At 49.4% G+C, this 24,887-nt stretch overlaps 2 protein-coding genes across 5 annotated transcripts in view; one reads left to right on the forward strand and one right to left on the reverse strand.

Annotated features, from left to right (window-relative positions):
• Positions 1–18,159, reverse strand: part of amph (amphiphysin) — a 22,202-nt gene extending 4,043 nt beyond the window's left edge. Inside the window, exons 1-22 of the mRNA XM_028975539.1 lie at positions 18,010–18,159; positions 15,041–15,121; positions 12,533–12,587; positions 12,311–12,405; positions 11,717–11,812; positions 10,964–11,071; positions 10,708–10,793; positions 9,886–9,961; positions 8,756–8,838; positions 8,661–8,669; positions 8,090–8,228; positions 5,961–5,969; positions 5,665–5,784; positions 5,471–5,572; positions 5,258–5,281; positions 5,052–5,075; positions 4,425–4,587; positions 3,027–4,375; positions 2,073–2,147; positions 1,097–1,150; positions 786–836; positions 356–397 (exon numbers count right to left, since the gene is read on the reverse strand). Of these exons, the coding sequence (XP_028831372.1) occupies positions 356–397; positions 786–836; positions 1,097–1,150; positions 2,073–2,147; positions 3,027–4,375; positions 4,425–4,587; positions 5,052–5,075; positions 5,258–5,281; positions 5,471–5,572; positions 5,665–5,784; positions 5,961–5,969; positions 8,090–8,228; positions 8,661–8,669; positions 8,756–8,838; positions 9,886–9,961; positions 10,708–10,793; positions 10,964–11,071; positions 11,717–11,812; positions 12,311–12,405; positions 12,533–12,587; positions 15,041–15,121; positions 18,010–18,078 (2,910 nt within the window). The 5' untranslated portion in view covers positions 18,079–18,159. The remainder of the gene's footprint in view (positions 1–355; positions 398–785; positions 837–1,096; positions 1,151–2,072; positions 2,148–3,026; positions 4,376–4,424; positions 4,588–5,051; positions 5,076–5,257; positions 5,282–5,470; positions 5,573–5,664; positions 5,785–5,960; positions 5,970–8,089; positions 8,229–8,660; positions 8,670–8,755; positions 8,839–9,885; positions 9,962–10,707; positions 10,794–10,963; positions 11,072–11,716; positions 11,813–12,310; positions 12,406–12,532; positions 12,588–15,040; positions 15,122–18,009) is intronic.
• A 2,184-nt stretch (positions 18,160–20,343) lies between these two features.
• Positions 20,344–24,622, forward strand: otulinb (OTU deubiquitinase with linear linkage specificity b). 4 transcript variants are annotated; one of them, XM_028975353.1, is made up of 9 exons: positions 20,344–20,442; positions 20,703–20,859; positions 22,127–22,339; positions 22,433–22,512; positions 22,616–22,722; positions 22,803–22,946; positions 23,134–23,253; positions 23,678–23,947; positions 24,141–24,622. In XM_028975353.1, the coding sequence occupies exons 2-9, from the start codon at positions 20,744–20,746 to the stop codon at positions 24,357–24,359; spliced, it is 1,269 nt and encodes a 422-aa protein (XP_028831186.1). In that variant the 5' UTR covers positions 20,344–20,442; positions 20,703–20,743; the 3' UTR covers positions 24,360–24,622. The 4 variants fall into 4 exon arrangements, with proteins under 4 accessions (XP_028831186.1, XP_028831189.1, XP_028831187.1 ...); XM_028975356.1 differs by having other exon boundaries at positions 23,678–23,926; XM_028975354.1 differs by having other exon boundaries at positions 20,354–20,442; positions 20,708–20,859.
• Positions 24,623–24,887: the final 265 nt, after the last annotated feature.

Genomic DNA, 24,887 nt, shown 5'->3' on the forward strand with positions numbered 1-24,887 from the left:
CGGCCAGGACCGGACGTGAAGCCGCTTTAAGGCTCTTTGTGCGGTTCCTGGTGTACAGAACGCGGAGAACCGCAGGATTGGAATGAGGGTGCCGTCCGTATACCGCCTCCATGAAGACCGCCACACACTCATTCACATGTGTCCCAATAACTGATGTTTAAACAGGATTCTGGACCATGCTGGCAGTATACTGGCACCGGGAATCATGCTCAGCGGGACTGGGACATTGACCAGGACATGTACTGGTTCCACCATCACAGAGGGCTGCGTTCATAATGCTTCCTTATGGCCGCATTATGAAGCCCCAAAAGCAGGTCCCCGGGACGGCGATGAGACACTGGGGAAGGGTATTTACCGGAGTCTCTTCTCTGGGAGACCCCTTGTCCTCGGCAGCGTCCTACGCAGAAGACATGAGCGTCACTCACTCTGACGTGCAGGTTAGGTGTCATTACATGAAAACGTTTAGCCTCGCAGCGGCGGGGAAATCACGTAAAACATACGGACAAAACCAAAACCACCCTGATGAGGGTGCTGGGTGCGGAGACCAGGGCCCGTGGTGGGACTGGAGACTGGAGACGTTCCTACACACCTTCACGGCTCATGTGATCGGCTACGGGCCTAAAATAGCGTTTCGTTAAGTTCATGGGTAAAATGTGGCTGTCTGGTCCCGCCCGTGACCCCAGCGTCACTCATTAGTCCCGCTCAGGGCGGCGGGGCTGCTGTAACGAAGCCGAGTTCGTACGTGAAAGTCCCGCGCACGACCATGAGCCTCGAGCCATAGTTACCGGGGTCGGGGAATTCAGCGGTTCGGCCTCGCCGGCTTCAGTCGGTGGCATCTACACATACAAACAAAATCCGTTCACAGGTGACAAGCACAGACCACAGAGGGGCGGGGTCATAACAGATCAGTTACAAAAACCATTTAAAGAAACGGAACCCAAATTCACACACACCAACATAACAGGGGTCAGAAGACAAAATAATATAAAAATAACAAGAACCAGGCCGGGGAAAAAGAAACCAAGGCGAGGGGACGTCTGGTAACCATGGCGACAGGGACATGCGGCCGCATGTTAAAAGCCCCCCGGCGACGTACCTCAGCCTGGTCCCCCTCTGCGCTCTCCACGGACGCGGGCGACTCCGCCGCGGTCTACGGAACCATGCAGCACACAGAACAGGCGTTAGACACCCGGGTTCTAGAGCTTTCTGACACACGGTCACGTACGTACACGGCAGCACCGAACACCAAAAAACACCAAACCAAACAACAACAGGATTAAAAATAATAAAGATGACGAGGATGATGAAAGCAGCGATGAAGATTTTGGAACTAATGAGAGAAAGATGACGTGATGACGCTGATGCTGAAAATGGTGAAGATGCCGACGGTGGAGATGATGATGATGATGATGATGATGATGATGGTGGTAGAGTTGAGTAGAAGAACTCACAGCCGCAGTGTCTCCAGGAGGGCTGGTGACTGCAGGTTCCTCGGTCTCCGTGCCAGCAGGGGGCGTGGCCACACGGACCTCAGTCCCCTCTGCTTCAGACGCCGCAGCTGCCTCCGCCTCCGGGGCCACGGTGGCCTCAGGGGACGCAGGAGACTCGGCATCTGCCGGAGACTCGGGGGCCACAGGGACCTCGGGGGCCACAGGGACCTCAGGGGCCACAGGGACCTCGGGGGCCACAGGGACCTCAGGGGCCACAGGGCCCTCCGTGTCCTCCGACTTTCCATGCACACAGGAGGAATGTCAGCGTCAATGTGGCGCACGTCCTAGTACAACCCGTGACAAACCACCCTGAGGAACCGGGACCAGTACTGTTACTGGCTGTAGGTACCATACACGCTACTGGGACTTTAACCGCGTCCCAGTCCCGTCCCTCCTCCATCTCTCCGCGGCCTGCATGTGTGTTGTTCTGAACAGTTCGTTATGGTTATTTTTATGGTGTTTTTGAGTAAATTCACTCCTATTTCCCCGGTGGATAAAAATACTTATTTTGTATTCTGAAAGGGACTCAAATGGAGGCACAAAAACGGAGGCACGTTACAAAGTAACGTCAGGACTACTCACCATCTTCTCAAAATCAGCAACGAATGCAGGGCCGGCGGCGGTGGAGGCGGCGGCGGCAGCGGCAGCGGCATCCGTCTTTAAGACAAGAGTGAAAAATAAAGTTAGAACTGCACAAGTGTCCATAAAACCAGAACATTACAAAATCCTGCTGTACGAGATTAGCGGGGAGAACACGCGTCTCATTCAGGAAAAGGGGTTACGGGGGTTTACCGTTAGTGAGACAGAAACACTGGGGACATTTGAGAACGTTTGTTCTACCTCTCAGTAAAGAAGGAAGAAGAGCACAAACTAAACTTACGTACATTTACATTTTACATTTACAGCATTTATCAGACGTCCTTATCCAGAGCGACTTACAGTCAGTAGTTACAGGGACAGTCTCCCTGGAGACACTCAGGGTTAAGAGTCTTGCTCAGGGACACGATGGTAGTAAGTGGGGTTTGAACCTGGGTCTTCTGGTTCATAGGCGAGTGTGTTACCCGCTAGGCTACTACCACCCTACGTGACATAACGTGGCACTTTTAGAATCCATCTAGAAGAAAAGGATGATTCTGTTTCCAGCACGTACGGATCTAGGTACGTCAGATCTTAGTTTGTGCCCTGCTGTCCCCTCTGGAACCTGCCACCCGGGACGGAAAACAGAAGACTTTCAAACGTCTGGTTACCTGAGGAAATCCGTTAAACGCACTGGACGCCTGAACCGAATGACAGAGAGCAGAATTAGACTGCGAGCCCCCCGTAAGACGACCCACAGGCACACAAGCAAGCAGAGGAGAGGAGAGGAGGAGGGCCGGGGGTCAGCAGGCTGTAAACGGGGTCCTGGGGGCACAGGGGACAGATTGTAGCGGGGGGGGGGGAGCTGGTGCTCGTCATCTGTGGGCTGGGAAAAGGGGGGAACTGTCTTGCCGTTTTCTATGCTATGCTACGCTACAAGGGGGGGAGGAAGTCGGGTACCTCGTCTCTCTCCGTATCTATCTCTTGGTACAACTTTCCGTATCTCCGGTTTGCAACCTCGTCTTCAGATAGGTCCGAGTTCTCTGGCTCTTTGGGAGCGGTGGCGCCCTCCACGAGTGAGGACCTTGTGACGGGAGGGTTGGTTTGGCTGGCAAAGGAGGCAAACGGGTCCAGGGTCTGGCCCCCATCGCTACCCCAGCCTGCTGTGAAGTCCCCTTGGCCATCGGAGGAGAAGAAGCCACTGCTGTCGCTCACCTCCTGCCAGGACCCCTTGCTGGAGACTTCAGCTTCTGCCGCGGTGGGAGTTGGGAAGTCGGCCCAAGGAGCGAAGCCGTTGGACGGACTCTCGGTGTTCTTCCCTGGTCCATTTCCTCCCCAGCCTCCTGGCCAGCCTTGGGAGTTCTCGGTGGCGAATGGATCCTCGGCCCACCCACTGGAGTTGCCCACTGCGGACACAAAATCCACCCCCTGTCCATCGGCTGGGACCTGCGGTCCAAAAAGTTCAGTTCCCTGATCAGCAAAGGGGTCCTTTTCCAAGGTTCCAAATGGGTCTTTCTCTGATGTTCCAAAGGGGTCTTCTGAGTTTTCAAATGGGTCTTTTTCAGATGCTGTAAACGGGTCCTCTGAATTCTCAAATGGGTCATTTCCTGAGGTCCCAAATGGGTCTGTCTCTGAGTTTCCAAATGGTTCGTCCTTGGTCCCAAATGATTCTACAGTTTGGGTGGTTTCAGCAGAGGCTGGTTCTGCTGCAGCCTGGAAGGTCTCAGATGTACCCAGTGGGGTCGACACATCAAGTCCCACTAATGTATTTTGTTCCGAACGGTCCCATTCCACTGAGAAATCTTCACCACCAGGCTCTGACTGACCAGTGGGGACCTGCTCTGGGAAAGGGGAGGCAGCATCACCAGCATCACCTGAATCACCCCAGTCGTCGAAACCACCCGGACCCGTACCAGCAGCCTCCTGGTCTCCAGGCTGCTCCACACAGGCAAGTTCATCATCCGTACTGGCCCAGCCCCCATTCTGCCCTGGAGCGTCACCCCACTCCTCTGCAGTCTCGTACTCTGACCCTGAGCCCTCCACGTCGCCCTGCCCTGCTAGGCCCCACCCGCTAGTCCCATCTGCACTCTGCTGCAGAAGGTACAGCTGCAGATCGCTGCCCTCCGTGGTGTCCTGGATCTCCTGGCCAAACTCGTTGGTAAATATGATGCCTGGCATGGACGCCTCCCCCCCGGACTCCTCGGGTTCCCCGGCAACCCCCCCAGCCTCCCCTGTTGCCCAGCCTCCCTCTGACCCCAGCTCCTGCCCCTGCTCGGCCTGGCCAACAACCACACAACAGGGATCACGCTCTGGGTTTGGCTGAGGGGTTTGCTCGGTGTCCCAGCCTCTAACCTCAGCTCCAGCTGTGTCCCCCTCGGGCGGTGCAGCCTCGGCTCCCCAGCCTCCGGCGGGGGGGCCAGCCGTCTGTGGCAGGGGCGGCAGCGCCGGTGGATCCCTCCATGCCTGCTGCAGGGGTGCCGAAGTCTGCGGCCCAGTTGGCCGTGAATCCGGCGTCTGTAGCCTGAGCAGAATGAGACATTTATTTCCACACTGGAGCACAGAAGACAGAGGACAATGAACAAAATGGACAGGGTGTGGACATTTTCATACACGTATAATTCTTCAATAACAGGCCATTTCAGAAAATCTAACAAAAAATTAGACTTTATCTAGAAATACATCTTGATAGTGAATATAATGAGTTATTTTTTTAATACATATTCATTTGACAGCAATCTAAATCTAAATGGTGGAAATGACATTTTGTGCTAAAATCTCATAATAGTGTTAAAGTTGAATACACAGTATAAAATGGAACAGGTCGAGTTGTATGGAAACGATACCCTGTAAAGTTTCTCATCTTTTTATTGTACTTTTCCCCAGACGCGTTTTTGAGGCAATATAATTAAAATCCTCTGTCGCAGATTATATAACAAAAATGACTGAATGTTCAGAACGGTAAATGTAAATAAGTTCACTACTCACGGGTTGTGCAGACTCCGCATTCCCCTGCAAATTAATGAGACCATATGACATTCATGCAACGTCAAATGCAACGTCGCCACAACACAAAGGTACATTTGGAACAAAAACACCCCATCTGGGTGGGCTTTTGAATGATTTAAACGTGCTATTTAAGTAAAAAAAACAGTTAAGTGAAGCCATAGTCACAGTAACAGAGAGCATCTCACCGCCCAGAGATCCCATGGGAGAGCCTAGAGGAGGAAAAGACAGGAAGTCGTTCGGTTTGCAGAACCCATTCAACTCGCAGCCGTTAAAATGAATGTGGCCAGGAAACTTTAAGGGACCAAATTAAATGCTGCTCTTATGGATCAAATGTAATTAGCTATTCAAGCTAATCGGGCCCTGGTGTGCCTTCGCAGAGGCCAGCAGGGTGAACCCACCTGAGACATGGGCGACTGGGTCTGCCCAATGGGCGTGGCAGAGTCAGGCTTGAATGGATCAAAGTCCAGATCCAGTAGAGATTCTCCAGGTCTCTCGTTGGCCTGCAGGACAGAACCATGAAGATCAATAATGTGAATTATTAGGTCCATAGGCCACTATCAGACCAATCTGAGAGCAGCATGCATAGGCTCACCTGTGCAGAGGGCGTGGTCACTGGGAATGAGCTGTCAAAAAGGTCGAGAATCTGCTCCTGTTCCAGCTCTCTGGTGGGTGTGACCTTTGGCGGAGGGGGCACTGGGGGGCCTTTCTTTAGCTGGAGGGGGCAGTAGTACCACACAGACACACACACACACACACACAGGAACTGAGGACAGGCAGACACACACAGCGCCTGTCTGCCGCTAAACTCATCTAGAGATGAAAACACAGGACAGTCCACAGGGATGGGAGGTCTACTCGTACGCTACTCTACACGCTCTGTATACTTACGTCTTCATTCTGAGACCATGAGGGAAACACAACGAGTGCAAATTAGCCGCTTGGTTAATTTGCACTCAACAGCAGGTTTTGGTACAATACCTTTCTATATATTAATATAGAAATAATAGGTATAAAAATGAAAACAAAAAAGTTGTGAGAGAACAGTCAAAAGGACACACCTACTGTACAGAGTCTCAATGGAGACTAGAACAGTCTAATCTAATCTAAAAAAATTCAGTTTAATGAATCGTATTTGTTCAGATTTGCCTCTATTTACATTCATGGCTGCTCTGCACACTATTGTTATCATTGTAAGTAGCTTCATGAGATGAATAATAATTAATAGTTCTCAACACAGGAACTCTTTCTGGAAACCATCCACGTTTTATAACTTAAGGTTATTGAGAGAAGCATGTGTAAATGTGTGTAAATGAGCACGTCTATATGTGTATTTGTGAGCAGACTGTGTAAATGAGGACGTCTACATGTGTATTTGTGAGCAGAGTGTGTAAATGAGGACGTTTACATGTGTATTTGTGAGCAGAGTGTGTAAATGAGGACGTCTACATGTGTATTTGTGAGCAGTGTGTGTACGTGAGGGCGTCTACATGTGTATTTGAGAGCAGAGTGTGTAAATGAGGACGTCTACATGTGTATTTGAGAGCAGAGTGTGTAAATGAGGACGTCTACATGTGTATTTGTAATGGCAGCGGTGGGATTTGAACACACATTTACATTTACAGCATTTATCAGACGCCCTTATCCAGAGCGACTTGCAATCAGTAATTACAGGGACAGTCCCCCCCTACAGCAACTTCGGGTTAAGTGTCTTGCTCAGGGACACAATGGTAGTAGGTGGGATTTGAACCTGGGTCTTCTGGTTCATAGGCGAGTGTTTTACCCACTAGGCTACTACCACCCTATTTGTGAGCAGAGTGTGTAAATGAGGACGTCTACATGTGTATTTGTGAGCAGTGTGTGTATGTGAGGACGTCTACATGTGTATTTGTGAGCAGTGTGTGTAAATGAGGACATCCACATGTGTATTTGTGAGCAGAGTGTGTAAATGAGGACATCTACATGTGTATTTGTGAGCAGAGTGTGTAAATGAGGACGTCTACATGTGTATTTGTGATCAGTGTGTGTAAGTGAGGACGTCTACATGTGTATTTGTGAGCAGTGTGTGTACGTGTGTATTTGTGTATTTGTGAGCAGTGTGTGTACGTGAGGACGTCTACATGTGTATTTGTGAACAGAGTGTGTAAATGAGGGCGTCTACATGTGTATTTGTGAGCAGAGTGTGTAAATGAGGACGTCTACATGTGTATTTGTGAGCAGAGTGTGTAAATGAGGACGTCTACATGTGTATTTGTGAGCAGTGTGTGTAAATGAGGACGTCTACATGTGTATTTGTGAGCAGTGTGTGTAAGTGAGGACGTCTACATGTGTATTTGTGAGCAGTGTGTGTACGTGTGTATTTGTGTATTTGTGAGCAGTGTGTGTACGTGAGGACGTCTACATGTGTATTTGTGAGCAGTGTGTGTAAGTGAGGACGTCTACATGTGTATTTGTGAGCAGTGTGTGTACGTGTGTATTTGTGTATTTGTGAGCAGTGTGTGTACGTGAGGACGTCTACATGTGTATTTGTGAGCAGAGTGTGTAAATGAGGACGTCTACATGTGTATTTGTGAGCAGAGTGTGTAAATGAGGACGTCTACATGTGTATTTGTGAGCAGAGTGTGTAAATGAGGACGTCTACATGTGTATTTGTGAGCAGAGTGTGTAAATGAGGACGTCTACATGTGTATTTGTGAGCAGTGTGTAAATGAGGACGTCTACATGTGTATTTGTGAGCAGAGTGTGTAAATGAGGACGTCTACATGTGTATTTGTGAGCAGAGTGTGTAAATGAGGACGTCTACATGTGTATTTGTGAGCAGTGTGTGTAAATGAGGACGTCTACATGTGTATTTGTGAGCAGTGTGTAAATGAGGACGTCTACATGTGTATTTGTGAGCAGTGTGTGTACGTGAGGACGTCTACATGTGTATTTGTGAGCAGAGTGTGTAAATGAGGACGTCTACATGTGTATTTGTGAGCAGTGTGTGTAAATGGGCCTACCATCTGACTCCCTGGTACCTGTGATGGAGATTTGGGTCTCGGAGGTCCAGGTGATGTGGGCCGCAGCAGGTGGTTGGGACTGGCCTCTGGGCTGCCAGGTGGGCTCTCATCATCTGGAGGTGTTGGGGTCCGGGCCAGGCGCAGGGGTCCTGAGTCACTGTGCACAGAAGGACAAACCAATGGCCCCTGATCTCTAAGTACTGATTTGTAAGGCACTCTGGATATGGCGTCTGATAAATGCCATAAACGTGAATGTAAACTCCACAGCCACACAGTGATCGCTAATGTGAGGGTCAGAGAATGTGATGTCCACCAGCAATCAATTAATGTCACAACACAGAACAATCAATAGAGAATCAGGAACATTTTTAAATGGCTGCTGCTCTATTCTTGGGTTTGAAACGCACAGCAAAACAAGGAAAGCAGCCTGGGAGACTATTCAACCTCATTTGATCCTGTTTTAAAAGAACCGACTGGAATTGTTTCTCACTAGCGGGCCACTAGTCAGACAATAAGTACAAAACTAGCAGAACATTCTCACTGTTTTCGGCTCAAAGCACAGCTACTGGCTACGCTACACACGACTTACCGCTTTCGCCTGCAGTCAGAAAGACAGGAGGCAACGTGATGAAAGATGAGCCACATTACTGAAGTGCGTTTAACGGAACTGAACACATTTGTTACCTGGGCGCTCCCTGGATGGTGAACATTTTGTCGGAGTGCTGCTCGGCGAGCTTGTTCATCACCTCATACAGCTTGTGACACAGCTGTGGAAAAAAGCAAATTCGTTATTCGTTAGAACCCCCTGCTTATTTACCTCGAACACTAGAAGCCCCTCCCCAACACAGAGCAACCAGCAGCAAATTAGAAATGCCTGCACTGCACCACAACTCCAGTAGTGGGCGCCAGAGACTCGACCCCCCTCCCCAAACCACACAGAGATGTCAAAATGGACGTCTGTTAAATAAAGTAATAACACACACAGCCACTACCTGGGCTGTGTTGTAGAAGTGGAGTGTGTGTATAATGTAGTTTACTTACATACCACCTCTCTCACTCACACACAGACAACTGTGACAAGACTGTCTGATATTTCTCTTAGATGTTACACATAGTAGCCTAGTGGGTAACACACTCGCCTATGAACCAGAACACCCAGGTTCAAATCCCGCTTACAACCATTGTGTCCCTGAGCAGGACATTTAACCCTGAGTGTCTCCAGGGGGGGACTGTCTCCTGTAACTACTGATTGTAAGTCGCTCTGGATAAGGGCGTCTGGTAAATGCCGTAAATGTAAATGCAAATGTAACATAACCAAGATATTTTAAAGGGAAATAATCAGTACAAAAAGAAATACAGCCTACACCGACCCAAAAGCAAATAGAAATCACTTCAAAATTCCTCACTAATGATGTTCTGTTTCTCAGCACAGCACATTGGGCTGTTACAGTCATCCGAATTATTATTATCATTACATGTCATTAGCAATACGTCATTATGTGTCAAACGTAGAAACAAATATCACAGCCAACAACATGGTCGACACTCAGCGGCCAGTTAATTAAGCTCCACCTCATGCCGGCCAAACCTGACCGCTGATGAAGGGAAGCCCCTCCCTACACGAGGCGGAGCCACATGGCGAGGGTGTCGAGTAAGGCGGGCGGGCGGTGTGTGTAATTTAAGTATAACTGGAATCTGTGCGTCACAGCAGGGATAACAGCAGGCCGACATTCTCCGCTCTCCTGCCCTAGTTCAGCATCTAACCGGGCAGCGCCGGACTCCGGTCCTACAAATCAAAAGGAAGCGCTGCTTACTACAGAGATTTCCCGGTGGAATTTCGCTTCCAGGCTGCTGACGTCCTTGAAGGTGGTCACGTAGAACCCGACTCGGCTAGAGGGGAAGAGGAAGCACAGAGACGTCTTCAAGAACAGCAATATTCCCAACGGCACTCAGCAACAATCAACAATCCGGATCATTATTAATACTTAATTTCAAATATATGCTGTTCATAAATCAAATTAACATTCAGCATTGGACACAGGACCAAACTGACTAATCGATATCGACACCGATTCCAGTACAGAGAAATTCCCAGATGAACAGGAACAGCCCCACAGCGATAAGTGTTGAGGTGCTGAGTAATTCCAGCAGGAGGGGTTATAAATAAACGCCACCGGAGGGCTCGGCAGATTGGACGGATTACGTAAGCGGGCCGCCGCTCCTCCACTCAGCGTCCAGGCACGGTTCTGCCCAGAGCGCTGCGCTCCACCGTGGAGCCTCGAACGCAGAGAAACAGCACCAGGTCCATCAGTGCTCCTCATCCCAGGCTCTACTCTTCCTCCACTGGAGGGACTCCCCACGAACATCTCCACTCAGTAGAGGACCAGTCTCCATATCTCCCATAGATGTTGAGTGAAGTTCACATGATCGAAATCAACTGTCGGTGTCCTTACGATGGGCGTGGCCATCCTCTCCTGTGTTCCTGCGGCACCAGCTTCTCCACCTGCGGCCCAGCAACGACCATCATCCCCTCAGATCTTTTTCTCTCACCGCCCTGATCCCAAATCGAGCCTTTTCGGGGTTCTTTGCGGATTTGACTCCACCTGCATGGACCAGAGCATGGCACTGTTCCTCACCTGTCCCACAGAGTTGGAAGCTCGTCCTGCAGACCCACGTTGAGGTCGTCAAACACTCTCTGGGCCTTTTTCAGATCCTCCTCCGCCTATGAAAACACACAGCATGAGCACACGCTCCAACACGCACAGCCGAGCGCTGACGGTTATCGATCACTCCGTGTCACCAGGCAACCGGAAAACCAGAGACAGACTTTTCACGCGGTGTGGAGAAGAAAGAAAGCCGTACAATGAGACATTTCAAACCAAGACCACGTACCTTCGCAATCTTCTTTTCGTTCCTCATGGTGGATGTCTGCAGGGTCTCTAGATGGTGCCTGGCGCTGTCGTAGTCAATTAACTTCCTGCTCCGCTTCGCAACCCGCACCTGAGGGAATAAAAGTGTGTTAAGAAACCCAGAGAGAAGCCCGGTTAGACCTGGCCTGCGTTCTGATTGGCTGAGCCGGTTTACAGTATCTCACCATATCATCATCAGTCTGATCCGTTTCAGTGTCACTCCACACTTTTTTTACATCGTTTACAGTCACAAGGTCACATGACCAGGTGACGCTGAATGATGTTGGACCAGAGATGACTTAAGGATGGTAGTAGCCTAGTGGGTAACACACTCGCCTGTGAACCAGAAGACCTGGGTTCAAATCCCACTTACTACCATCGTGTCCCTGAGCAAGACACTTAACCCTGAGTGTCTCCAGGGGGGGACTGTCCCTGTTAATACTGTTTGCAAGTCGCTCTGGATAAGGGCGTCTGGTAAATGCTGTAAATTTAAATGTAAATCCAAATGTATTTCATCATGGACTTCCACAAGTGTGCTCTCCACACAGGATTATACAGAAGAGCATGAAGCAGAGAAGAAGCTAAAATATTTATTGATTGCACCGTTTCCTATAAAAATGTATTTTTTATTCTTCTGCTTCTGATGCTAAAAGGCCTTTCTGTCTTCTTTTTAATACGATCCATCTGGCCAGGCGTATTTCGTATTGATATTACCCACAGAGGAGGTGCTTTTTACCTTGAGATCGGGGAACTTGGTGAGGTACATGTCCAGCGCGCTGATGGAGCAGTCCACCAGCCTCTGATGGAAGTCCTCCCACAGCACGTCACAGCTCTGTTAGAGGGAAGAGCAGGAGCCTCCATCACGAAACATGAACCATTTCTCCTCGGGAACCGGCCTCTGGGCGAGAGTCCCCGAGTCACGTGACTCGAACAAGAACGGAACACTGACGTCCTGCATCTCGGTGGAGAGCAGCAGGCGGGAGTCAAATAAAAAACTACAACAACAACTCCTCTGGGGTCAAAAAGCTGGACAGGAATATAAATAATTATATTTTATGCATGTTGGTGTCACGGCCAGGCGCTGCTAATAACTAACTCCTAACTGCTAAACACTAATAATCTGTCCTGATCAGTCCCAGCTGCCGTTATGAGCGACCAGGACCCTATATAGGTGTGCATGCATGACACACAAGTCTTCCTGCATTAACGTGGACGCGTTAATTGTTGTCACGTTACCGGATCTTTTGTGTTTGTTGTTTTGCCATCATGCTGTTTTTTTTATTTAAGTCTCGAAAGCAGCATTCATATTCTGGACCAGAGCCCCGCCTACCTTGCCGATGGTCATGACATCATCCTTCCCGTGCCAGTCGGGCTCATACACCTCATGTAGAGACTCGGTCAGATTCATGGAAGCCTGTTGCATCGCTGTACACACACACACACACACACACACACAGAGGTCATTGGATATTCAAATTCATGCGCACTTCATGCTGACGAGCACACTGTAAGATTACGCGTGAGTGTGTGTGTGTGTGTGTGGATGACTCACCTTTCACAGCTGCCAGATAGGCCTTCATTTCCCTCTGTAGCCTGAAGCCCTCAGACTGGGGATTAACACACACACACACACACACACACACACACACACACACACATGCACTTTATTGTAAGAAGTTTTTGTATAAAACAACACGATCGTTCACATAACAGATCATCATCATCATCATCATCATCATCATCATCATCATCATCATCATCATCATCATCATCATGTCCTGGGGCAGTGGTGCCCTAGCGGTTAAGGAAGCGGCCCCGTAATCAGAAGGTTGCCGGTTCGAATCCCGATCTGCCAAGGTGCCACTGAGGTGCCACTGAGCAAAGCACCGTCCCCACACACTGCTCCCCGGGCGCCTGTCATGGCTGTCACATGTGACAATCACTTCACTTTGACATTTGACTTTGTATGAGCTGCTGCTGCTGTCCATGGTTCTGAAGTGACCACAGGACCCTTTATTAACACAACCGGTCACATGATCTGAAATAAAAGTGAGGTGTGAATCAGCAGCTTTCTCTTTTTCTCCCTCACTCTGAACACAGCGGGGGGAATAAAGCACAACCCCCAACCAGCAGGACAACAGGAGGCGGAAAAGGAAGAGGAGGAGGTGCTAGAGCGAAAGGAGGACTGGGAGCAGTGACAGTCTGGGCTGTAATCAGGATTAGCGAGGGTGAGAGTGGTGGGGATTAAACTCCTCTACGGTACGTACGTGTACTCTGCTACACACACACAGTACTATACTGTACTATACTGAACACAACCTGACACCTATAACACATACATACTGCACTGTACACTACACATCATTTACATACTCCAATACAACACACACACACACACACACACACACACAGTACTATACTGTACTACACTGAACACAACCTGACACCTACAACACATACATACAGCACTGTACACCTTACACTACACATCATTTACATACTCCGATACAACACACACGCACACACACACACACAGTACTATACTGTACTATACTGAACACAACCTGACACGTATAACACATACATACTGCACTGTACACTACACATCATTTACATACTCCGATATAACACACACACACACACACACACACACAAAGTACTATACTGTACTATACTGTACACAACCTGACACCTATAACACATACATACTGCACTGTACACTACACATCATTTACATACTCCGATACAACACACACACACACACACACACACAGTACTATACTGTACTACACTGAACACAACCTGACACCTACAACACATACATACAGCACTGTACACTGTACACTACACATCATTTACATACTCCGATACAACACACACGCACACACACAGTACTATACTGTACTATACTGTACACAACCTGACACCTATAACACATACATACTGCACTGTACACTACACATCATTTACATACTCCAATACAACACACACGCACTAGCAGTGTACTGTTCTGTACACACCATCGATAACACACACACGATACTATACAAAAAAATGGTACTGTGCCAGTGGTAAGGCTGTAAATCTTGGCCCAAACCCAACACAACGGGTCACGTAGTGAACGATCGGTCGGTGAATATGAGCTTGTACAATTGTTTTCAGTGAGTGGTAATATTGTCTGATCAAATGTTCATTTGATTTGCAATTCTTGGCCACTGTTGTCAAGTGATGAGTTTTAATTTTCGTGAGAGATACGTGAAAATGGATGCTGAGGAGGTGAAACGGAGGCTAGTTTCTGGCAATTTAGTTTTAAACCCGATTATTTTGCTGCACACGTCCCCTCTCAGGGCACATTTACACCTTAATTTGTTTGCTTGGGTCCGAATCAGTTGGAGAGTTTTGTATCGTTTTCCTCCTGGTTCGATTGCCTTTCTCACGCCAGAACGTTCTCTCTGCTGATTGGTCGGATGTATCGCCGCAGGAACAACAAAAGTAGTGGTAGTGACCTAGTGGGTAACACACTTGCCTATGAACCAGAAGACCCAGGTTCTGGTAAATGCTGTAAATGTAAATACTTCAAATACTTGCCTTGGTGATTACAGGAATTTACCATTTTTGGCAAAACGTGGTACGGTTACGTCTGGAAAACAATACGCTGATGCACTGGAGGCACTGGAGGTGAATATCAAGACAACGCAGGAGGTGGCGTACATTAATCATACAAAACTGAAAAAAAACTGTGAAAATGACAGTAATCTGTCTCAGACTTTCTTTCTTTAACGTAGCATCCGCAGAACTGTGTCTATCTGAGGGAAGTTGGCTTGTACCCACAAATGTATCCTCCAGGTTGGTTTCACCCCAATCCCGCCTTGAACAGGCTCATTAAGTGAAACAGTAATCGCGGCAACAGTAATTATGGCAATATGGTAATCTTCATCTTTCATCTGCTCAACAACTCACGGGCTGTTTAAATAGCGTGTGGTGAAGGTGTCCTAACGGCCGAACAAACTATATGCAAGTGCATCATTTATGAATACGACCTTTGACCTGATGACCTTACCTCCTGTCTCTTGAAGTTGATGACACACTGTTCAAACTGTTCATCTTTAGTTTCGTCTGCCTTCCCAAGCTTCTGCAGGACCTGAAGAGGAGAAACAGATTCGGTTCATCACAGCCAATCAGGAACAAGCTCAGAGTCAGCTGACACCAGCAGAAGAGTGAAGGAGAACGTCTCCTCACTTCAAGTAACAGGCGCAGCACTGGAGAGGAGGAGGAGGGGCGACGTGGGTGAAGAGTGAAACATGGAGAGACAGACCTCCAGCTCTCACTGCTCCCCCAGCCAATGAGAGAGCAGGCCTCCCCTGGCCCCTCCCACTGCCAGCCATGAGTAAAACAAGAAAATGGTGGCCTGGTGCCACATCCTACAACCAGCTTGAATGATGCAGATTTTATTCCAGTTTTACTGCAGTATACACATGTACTAACCATCCCAGAGGGTTCTATTACAGTATAAACGTTTACTAACCCACCTAGAGGGGCAGTGGTGGCCTAGCGGTTAAGGAAGCGGCCCCGTAATCAGAAGGCTGCCGGTTCGAATCCCGATCTGCCAAGGTACCACTGAGGTGCCACTGAGCAAAGCACCGTCCCCACACACTGCTCCCCGGGCGCCTGTCATGGCTGCCCACTGCTCACTCAGGGTGATGGGTTAAATGCAGAGGACAAATTTCACTGTGTGCACCGTGTGCTGTGCTGCTGTGTATCACGTGTGACAATCACTTCATTTTTTTATCACTTTTACTAACCATCCCAGAGGGTTCTATTACAGGATAAACGTTTACTAACCCACCTAGAGGGTTCTACTTCAGGTGATGCAGTACCATCACATGTCAGCACTATTGTGATGATTTACTGAACACTGATCACCAGTCACTGATCTCAACCTGCAGAACCCCCTCCAGCGGGGGTACTGATGAAGAGCATGTTATCTGCGGTCTCTCCAGCTGTCTATCAGCTCGCTGTGCTGTAATCTGCGCTACACGCAGGGTCTCCGCAGGTCCTGCTGTCCTCGGGCGGGGAATACGGGGTGCCGGCGAGTGGCGCGGCATGCCGTCGGCTCCACAGGACGAGTCGCTAGAACGATCCGACCCGACACGTTCCTAATCCCGGTGACCTCGCAATCGACCGCAACCTCGTCTAAATATCAACCGCAGATTATTCAGCGCAACAATTTACAACGATTACAAGATCTATAATAGAGCAATTAACAACGTAGTCGTGGAGAAACGGAGGCCGTTAAATGAATTTAAATAAAATGTCGATTTATTGTAGAATTTGGTCCAAAACAGGAACAGTCAACTCTTGCCCTCGTACATAATTGATTTTCATGACAGGGATATATGACGACAGTAACGTGTAATATTATTCCTGCCGGCCCCATGGTGGGCATTAGAGCCGCAGAAACGCGGATGATGTGGACGGAACCGCCCGGGCCTGAAATGTTCTGTTCAGGCTGCAGGGTTCTCCAGATGAGATTAATGAATCGTCCATCAGCCTGAATCGATGAAAGCCTCCTCGTGGATGAAGGAATAATCGTCTCCTGGCAGCGTACGTACCCTTGACAGCACAACGCTGTTGTTTTGGCCCGGTAGAGGGACACTGGAAGGCCACATATTTCTGCATTCTGCCACGTTTTTCACCGACGAGAGCACCATTTATGTAGAATAATCTGAAGATGCTCACGAAGGAGCAGAACCCCACCACAAACCCCACTTACTACCATCGTGTCCCTGAGCAAGACACTTAACCCTGAGTGTCCCCAGGGGGGGACTGTCCCTGTAACTACTGGGTGGTAGTAGCCTAGTGGGTAACACACTCGCCTATGAACCAGAAGACCCAGGTTCAAATCCCACTTACTACCATCGTGTCCCTGAGTAAGACACTTAACCCTGAGTGTCCCCAGGGGGGGACTGTCCCTGTAACTACTGACTGTAAGTCTCTCTGGATAAGGGCGCCTGGTAAATGCTGTAAATGTAAATGATAAGGACGTCTGGTAAATGGAGGAAGTATAAATGTGTTCGTTATGCGTGAATTCACGTGTATGGCTGCAACTGTGACACCAGCCCTGATTTCGCCTGCCGTGAGATCCTCAGGGCCGCTCTGGCGTTAGACCGAGGCACAGGACCCGGTCTGGAAATGCAACCCTGCCATGAAATATTCAGGCGCCGCAGCAGCAGGGGACCGGACGCCGGGCCCCTGTCCGCCGGGTCCCCGCTCGCCGTCCAAGCACGATTTTCATCCGCAAAACTCTGCGGCCGGCGTGCGTTCACATTTCCAGCCGGCCTTTTAAAAACGTCACCCCGCCGATTCCAGGACGACTTAACAGCGCCGGTGTCTCCCCGCAGTCATGTGATCCGTCCAGGCCCCAGGTGTCACGTTGCGCCTGAGCTGAACCAGACACCCATGAGTCACATATTCATGATTAAAACAGGACTTCTCATGTATGGCCACCACCGCTCCATTCACACCGTCCCAGGGAGCTCAGCTGAGGTGTCTGGCCGCTCGCAGCGGCTGATCTTCACCCTCCAAGGCCGGGAGGATATTAAAGGAAAAACAATCCTCTTAGTGCGGCTCTGGTCGTGCCGGGGGAACAGTGGGGAGATCTGTTTACCCTTCAGCCGCCTTCGGCCTCTCGGCTCCAGCATCACCTCCATCCCTCCATCCGGCCCTCCACCCTCCATCCGCAGAGGGGGCATCCCCAGCCCCCACCGCCACCCCTGCTCTGACCTTGCAGGGAGACGGACAGGGACGAACCGCACACGAAACCGACGTTCGTACGATTCATTACGACGGAGCTGAAGAAGAAGGTAAAGAAGGGCGATAAAGCCCCGCGACGCATCCGAACACCTGCATCATCCTCATCATCCTCATCCTCCTCATCCCCATTCACATCCTATTCAGCACCAGCGGCGACGGACAGCTCCCGGCCCGGAGAACCGGGTGGGGGACGGCGACACCCGCCGGCGGCCGTACCTTCTCCTGGGCGCGGTTCAGCCGCTTCTGGACGTTCTTGGCGAAAATGCCCGTTTTAATCTCGGCCATGGCTGCTGGTACCGAAGCGAGATGAGCGCCGCTCCAGCGCCTTCAGATACGACGGTGTGGGGGCGGGGCGCGGCAGGGCGGGGGCGGGGCTACTTAAAGGGACAGGCCGCGTGGAATGACGGCGGGTTGCCAGGTCTGCTATATCGACACATCTACGCTGCTTGTGTTTTCGGGTCATTTACAAAACCGGTTTGTTGTTGTAGTTAATGCTAATATTGGCACTGTAAGAAAAGGGATATCTGAACGAGCTCTATAGCATCATTAAAATCATTAGCATCATAGCAACATTCCTTCTCGACTTATGATATTCCGTTCCAGGTGGTCCTAAACCCAATACTGTTTTTAGGCTTATTTTTGAGACCTACGTTTCGTCGTTTTTCATTATTATTATTATTATTATCGTTGATATTACAATTTTCGGCGTGATTATCGTGCGGTATCTGGCAGCACAACGGCAACCGCAGATCACGTCGCCCACTGTCAGAAATGCCCAGCGGGCTTTAACCGCGATGCGTAAACCTGCTTATTAACCGAGCACATGCAGATACTGAGCGATGGTCACGGGACGCTTCCTCAGACGTCTTCTTCAAATCCACCATTTTATTTATTTTTTCACAGGCAATATAAAGACACGCATCTGTAATGCCTTAGCGATGCTACTATGTGCGAAACACAGTTATTCTTCATAATATATTCTGCATGCCCCGGCTTTGGGATAAACGACGTCCTGTGCAACGCTTGGAATCGGCTCGTAATAAAAAAATGGGGGGCAGGGGACCCCCATTTCCGGTGGGGAACACGTGACCTCTGACGTCTGACTCTGCGCTGCTGTCCGTTTTCAGTTAGAAGCCACATTTATGATTGGAAATGTCCTTTTAATTGTGAAAATAGATGTGTTTGTCACATACAGAGCTGCACAAGTACAACGTGTTGTGAAAAAGATTACATACATAGAATTTTTTTTTTTTTAATAAACACTGCAGCTACAGTGTTTTTTTTTTTAAAGTGAAGTGATTGTCATTGTGATACACAGCAGCACAGCACATGGTGCACACAAGGAATTGTGTCCTCTGCTTTTAACCATCTCCCTTCGTGAGCAGTGGGCACCATGACAGGCACCCGGGGAGCAGCGTGTGGGGACGGTGCTTTGCTCAGTGGCACGTATCGGAATTCGAACCGGCAACCTTATGATTACGGGGCTGCTTCCTTAACCGCTAGGCCACCACTGACACTGCCTCCTAATGCCACTGATTACATACGCAAGCACAATCAAATCAAGTCAATGCATTTACATGTATGCCATTTATGACAGGGACAGTCCCCCTGGAGACACTCAGGGTTAAGCGTCTTGCTCAGGGACACGATGGTATTAAGAGGGGGTTTGAACCTTTGACTCGGGTTCTTTTGGTTTGTAGGTGAGTGTTTCACCCACTAGGACACTACCACAAGCCCTTTTAATGCACATTAAGAGGACTCAAGAGACATGTGGGGACTGATGTGGACAAAGAATGTAGTTCCTGCCATCTAGTGGACTTCGTGTGTGGGACAGTGGGCCGTTGTTGTACAGAGGGGTCAGAAATCACAACGAGTTTATGTTCAGTCTCAGTCTATTTCGACGTTCCTTTTCCCAGAGAGGGTTCAACCTTCAGCTCTGCATACAGACGGCAAACACATTTAACCAGTGAAGCAACATTCAGAAAAGTCACATCGGGCTTTCTGTCAACTGGAGACAAGCGGTAGGAAATGGGGAACTGCTGCAAACTCCATTCTGAAAGCAAGTACGTAGAAGCAGAAGAATTATTTGGGGATTATCACAGAACAGTTATGTGTCGCAGAGAGAGCCGATAAAACAGGAGAAACATAATGCTGAATGTGAGAGTACTTCTATGGCACCAAGATAAATATGGTTATTCGTCCAGAAGCCCCATCAATTGATCAATATTTTAAGGAAATCTAATGATTAATGGTTTTTATGTATTTATCTCGTCACAAAAGTGGTATTGTTGTCCCAAATGTACATTATATATATAATGTATTTGTGTGTGTGTGTCCCAATCCCAATGAGACTGAGACCTTTAAGAGACCTGTAAGAGACAAAGATACATATAAATAAACACATATGTATGTATGTATGTATGTATGAATGTATATGTGTGTTTATTTTTTATTAGCTTTCATATAAAACACGGTTTTCTGTCAACGGTATGTGTATGTACAGGTATGAGTCTATATAGTAAAGGCCTCATCATAAAACTACATTTCCCAGAATCCTCCCGAACCCGGAACTGCTCAACGTTTGGATTTCATCGGGTTGTCGTGCGTTTCCTGGTGGCGGTTTTACTTGTAATTCGGTTTTTAAAACCGGTAAATATACAATTTTATTCCTAATTCGCTCAACCGCCGTGGTCGATCAGTGCTCACCTGCCTGGGCGCTCGAATAAAAGCCGGAAGCGCTGCTCGCTTTTGAAAGTGTACGTGTGTAAACACGACGTTCCTTCAGACGTGTCCTTTGATATAAACGGTTGTGATTTTTCTGACTCGCTGCGCGTTTATAAGCAGCTGAAAGAGGCAGGCGGCGGTGCGGGGGGACAGAACTGCTTTAACCCACGAATCGCTGCTCTCAGCGCAGGGCCCGAGAATGCAGCAGCGGTGAAGGTGCAGCGCGATGCGGGCCGCGCCCGCTGGGCAGGACCCCGACCGGACCAGGACCAGGACCAGCAGGCGAACGGAGGAACCCGCAGAGCCGCAGCGCCCCAAAAGAACCCGAGTTGAGCCTCCGAGGTGCGCACGTCCCTAAATCCGACTTCACGTCTCGCTGGAATTCCCCAAATCGAGCAGAGTACCGAGACACCCTGACACAGGTTACCCATCACACGTCTGCACTTAATTTGGGGCAGCGCTGGCCTAGCAGGTCTGGTGTAGGGTGGTGGTAGCCTAGTGGGGTAACACACTCGCCTATGAACCAGCGAACCAGGTTCAAATCCCACTTAATACCATCGTGTCCCTGAGCAGGACACTTAACCCTGAGTGTCTCCAGGGGGGGACTGTCCCTGTAACTACTGATTGTAAGTCGCTCTGGATAAGGACGTCTGGTAAATGCTGAAAATGTAAATGTAGCAGGTAAGGATGCAGATCCGTAATCGGTGCCACTGATCAAGGTTCCGTCCCCACACGCTGCTCCCAGGGCTAAATACAGTGGACACATTTCACCTTGACACAGTTTGCTGTGCAGCAGTGTCTCACAATCACTTTCCCCCCCCCACTTTAATTTCCTGGCACTACTTACAATACAGGGGTGTGGGCCGTGTCACCGCATTTCTGTCTTCCGTGCTTACCAGGGCTCCTACAGTCACAAAAAACCTGGAAAAGTCGTGGAATTTGAACAGAGAATTTTCCAGGCCATGAAAAGGTTTGGAGTACGAAATAAACGTATTTCCAAGTTCCGGAAAGGTCGGTGAAATTGACGCATGATTGACGCTTTTGTAAACCTAGTTATCTGTATGTTGGAGAGGCGGGACTAACTGCCCACCCAGCACTTTTTGTGCGCGTGTAATCATTTCTGTCACCCAGAAGAGGAACATCAACGATGTTTTAATGAACAAAGTATAAAAGGGGAGGAGCCTGTAGGCTTGATTGACAGCTGGCCATACATGACACGCCCAGGTGTCGCGCAGATCATCAGTGCGTTAATAAAAGCTGTTTGTCATTGTCAAATGCTTTACACCCTGGAAACGTAGTGTCCAGGGCTCCCACAGGTCTTTTAAGGTGTTTCGAGCAACCGTCTCCTTCTTTTAAAGTGTAGTGATTGTCACATGTGATACACAGCAGCACAACACGGTGCACACAGTGAAATTTGTCCTCTGCATTTAACCCATCACCCTGAGTGAGCAGTGGGCACCATGACAGGCGCCCGGGGAGCAGTGTGTGGGGACGGTGCTTTGCTCAGTGGCACCTTGGCGGATCGGGATTCGAACCGGCAACCTTTTGATTACGGGGGTCCGCTTCCTTAACCGCTAGGCCACCGCTGTTCTGTCATTTCATGTCTCAGTTCAGGCTTCCAGAACACAGGCAGACAGGAGGGTGAGACCCTGACAGCCAAGAGACACCAGCCGTTTGCAGGACAACCACAGCGCGAGAATAATGTTCGGCAGCCCAGAGACGGCCCAGCCATGGACAAGACCGCCTCAGCAGCCGAGCCTTCATCTCCGCGAGGGGGACGCGACCACGTGGACCGAACGTCCTTGACAAACGATGAAAACAGGTATTTTCCTCGCATCTTGTTTTATTTACGGCATCTCCTGTCCCCCTCTGACACTGTCCTTCGGTGTCCTCTCTCGTAATGTCCTTTCTCCAGTGAAGAGGACCTTTACAGGGGTGAGGAGGAAATCGAAGAGGAGCGGAAAGACCGAACACGGTTAGGGAACCAGACAACGCGTGAGTGGACACGTCCCTTAGTCACGGTCTGGCTGGACTTCACCAATCTGCCTTCAGGCGTGAGACTGAGCCATGTGGCACTTCTTCTTCTTCTTCTTCTCAGTGACTTTAAGCGAGGAGCCCTGCAGTGTAGCAGCCCCCGTGGACATCCTGTCCTACAGCCAGAGAGAGTGGAGGGGCAACACCCCCAAGAGTGTCCTCATCAGAAAGGTCGGGCGTTGGTAACAGTGACGCGTCCCGGACGCCGGTGTCCTCGCTCTGACGGCCCCTCGGCGTGGGGTGTGTTTCAGGGCTACGAGGCGGTCGCCCGGGAGTTTGAGGGTCTGCGCCGAGTGCGTGGGGACAACTACTGTGCGCTGAGGGCCACCCTCTTCCAGCTGCTCGCTCAGTCCCACCGGCTTCCCACCTGGATGCAGAACTGTGACATCAAGATGGTATCACGTTCCCTTTCTAATTCTGGACAAACCTGACCGACTAATCCACCTTCTCCTTCAGGAATGTTGCAGTAATATTTTACCCAGAATTCATGCAACTTGAATGTGGAAATGAAAATAAAACCGGAGGCCCTTTTATTACACGAAATAATTGTGAAGTGCTGTCCTCCTCTGTCCTCGGGCGCAGTGGCCTTCGGAACTGAAAGGCCCTGAGAAGGACCTGATTGGTCAGTGGAGGTTTCCGTTTGGCGGCGGCAGGGCAGCCGTGGAGCAGATGACGCACTACCTTCACCTCCTGAAGAAGCGGGTAACGTCCCCCTCGCGCGCGCCGAGACTAAATGCAGCATATCTAATCGCGAATGTTCCCAAACAATACAAAGTGGAGAGCAGTTGAACTTTCCCTCGGCAAGGAACACATTCCTTTATAGAACACTCAATCTGGCTCCGTGGCGAACAAAAAAGGTCCGAAAGTTGAGAAGCAACGAAGCGAAGAGCTCTTTTATTTCTACAGAATGTAGATATATAGCAGTGAAAAGGCTGCCAGGTTGGTGGAGCTGGTGGAGTAGGTTCAGAAACTTGGAGAAGTTCACCAGTCTGCAGCTCCAGAATAATGTTCCTCAGCGACCAGGCTTGAAGGCCAACATTGGATGTTCAGTGAAGCTCTGGATCATTTGGGACAGGCATTATTTAAATTTCACCTTGATGAGTGTGAATGGTGTGTCCCTCCGCAGTGGGAGGAGGTGGTCCACGCCGCAGACGCGGAGGCGAGGGAGAGCGCGTGCCAGCAGGTCTTCCGGGGTCAGGAGGAGGAGTACGGCCTCCTGGAGGCCCTGAAGTTCCTCATGCTGCGCACCGCCGCAGGGCTCCACGCCGCCATGGAGCGCGGCGAGGACGTCCCGGAGTTCTGCTGCCTGCTGTTCGCCCGAGACTCCTCCCGCTGTCCCAGGAGCCTCTTCACCAACCACCTGCGACTCGTGGGGGTCAGCGGTGGCCTGGAGCAGGTCACTTCTTTTATTTATATATATATATATATATATTACTGCGGTTTCTCACCATTCAGGACACTTTATTAGAGATTTATTAATCCCCGATAATAACAGTAATCAGGACTGGCAAGTCCATCATTGCCCCAGTTAGATGTCACATTATTGCTGAAATAGAGAATAAAGAGAATAACCTGCACGTGTTCCGCAGGTGGAGATGTTCCTGCTGGGCTACTCCCTGCAGCAGACAATCCGGGTCTACAGACTCTACAAGAGCGACAGCGAGGAGTTCGTCACCCTCTACCCCAATGACCACGCCCGCACGTGGCCGACCATCACGCTGCTCACGGAGGACGACAGGCACTACAACGTCCCCGTGTCCAGCTGCACCTCAGGCCCGTCCCAATACGGGACGTCCACATATTTATAGGAGTGAGCGCACATTAGCTCAGTACTTTATAAGGACTTTAAACTTTAATGAACGTGCTGGATTTGCACAATTTTGGGATAAAATGAAAAAAGACTTTTTTTTTAAGATTTTGACATGACTTTCATAAATATGTTATGTTAACTTTAGTTTACAAGATATAATTATATCTTAAATTATTTAAGATTGAAATGAAAGTTTCTTATTCAGGTGGAATTTTGCTAACGTCTGATTAGAAGTAAATAAATCGATGCTGTTTTCACGAAGAAGGACTGTTGGTTTTGATTTCATGAAACGATTACGGTGACGTGGTCCCACCTTGCGATGGCCACGCCCGCTCGGTGGCTTGCCAACGGTTAATTGTCCTTGGCCGCAGCCGCTCTAACTCCCAGGGTTCATGAAACCGCACGATGGACTTCCTGTTTCCTGTTTATAACGTTCTACCCGTTGACCTGTACAATAATTATGACCTTTGACCCAATGTGGCGCAGCCATGTGTTGGAGTATGTGCTCTTGTTTTTATGCGAGGCA

This window comes from Denticeps clupeoides, chromosome 4, assembly GCF_900700375.1.
Source record: "Denticeps clupeoides chromosome 4, fDenClu1.1, whole genome shotgun sequence".
In the NCBI taxonomy this organism is placed as follows: Eukaryota; Metazoa; Chordata; class Actinopteri; order Clupeiformes; family Denticipitidae; genus Denticeps; species Denticeps clupeoides.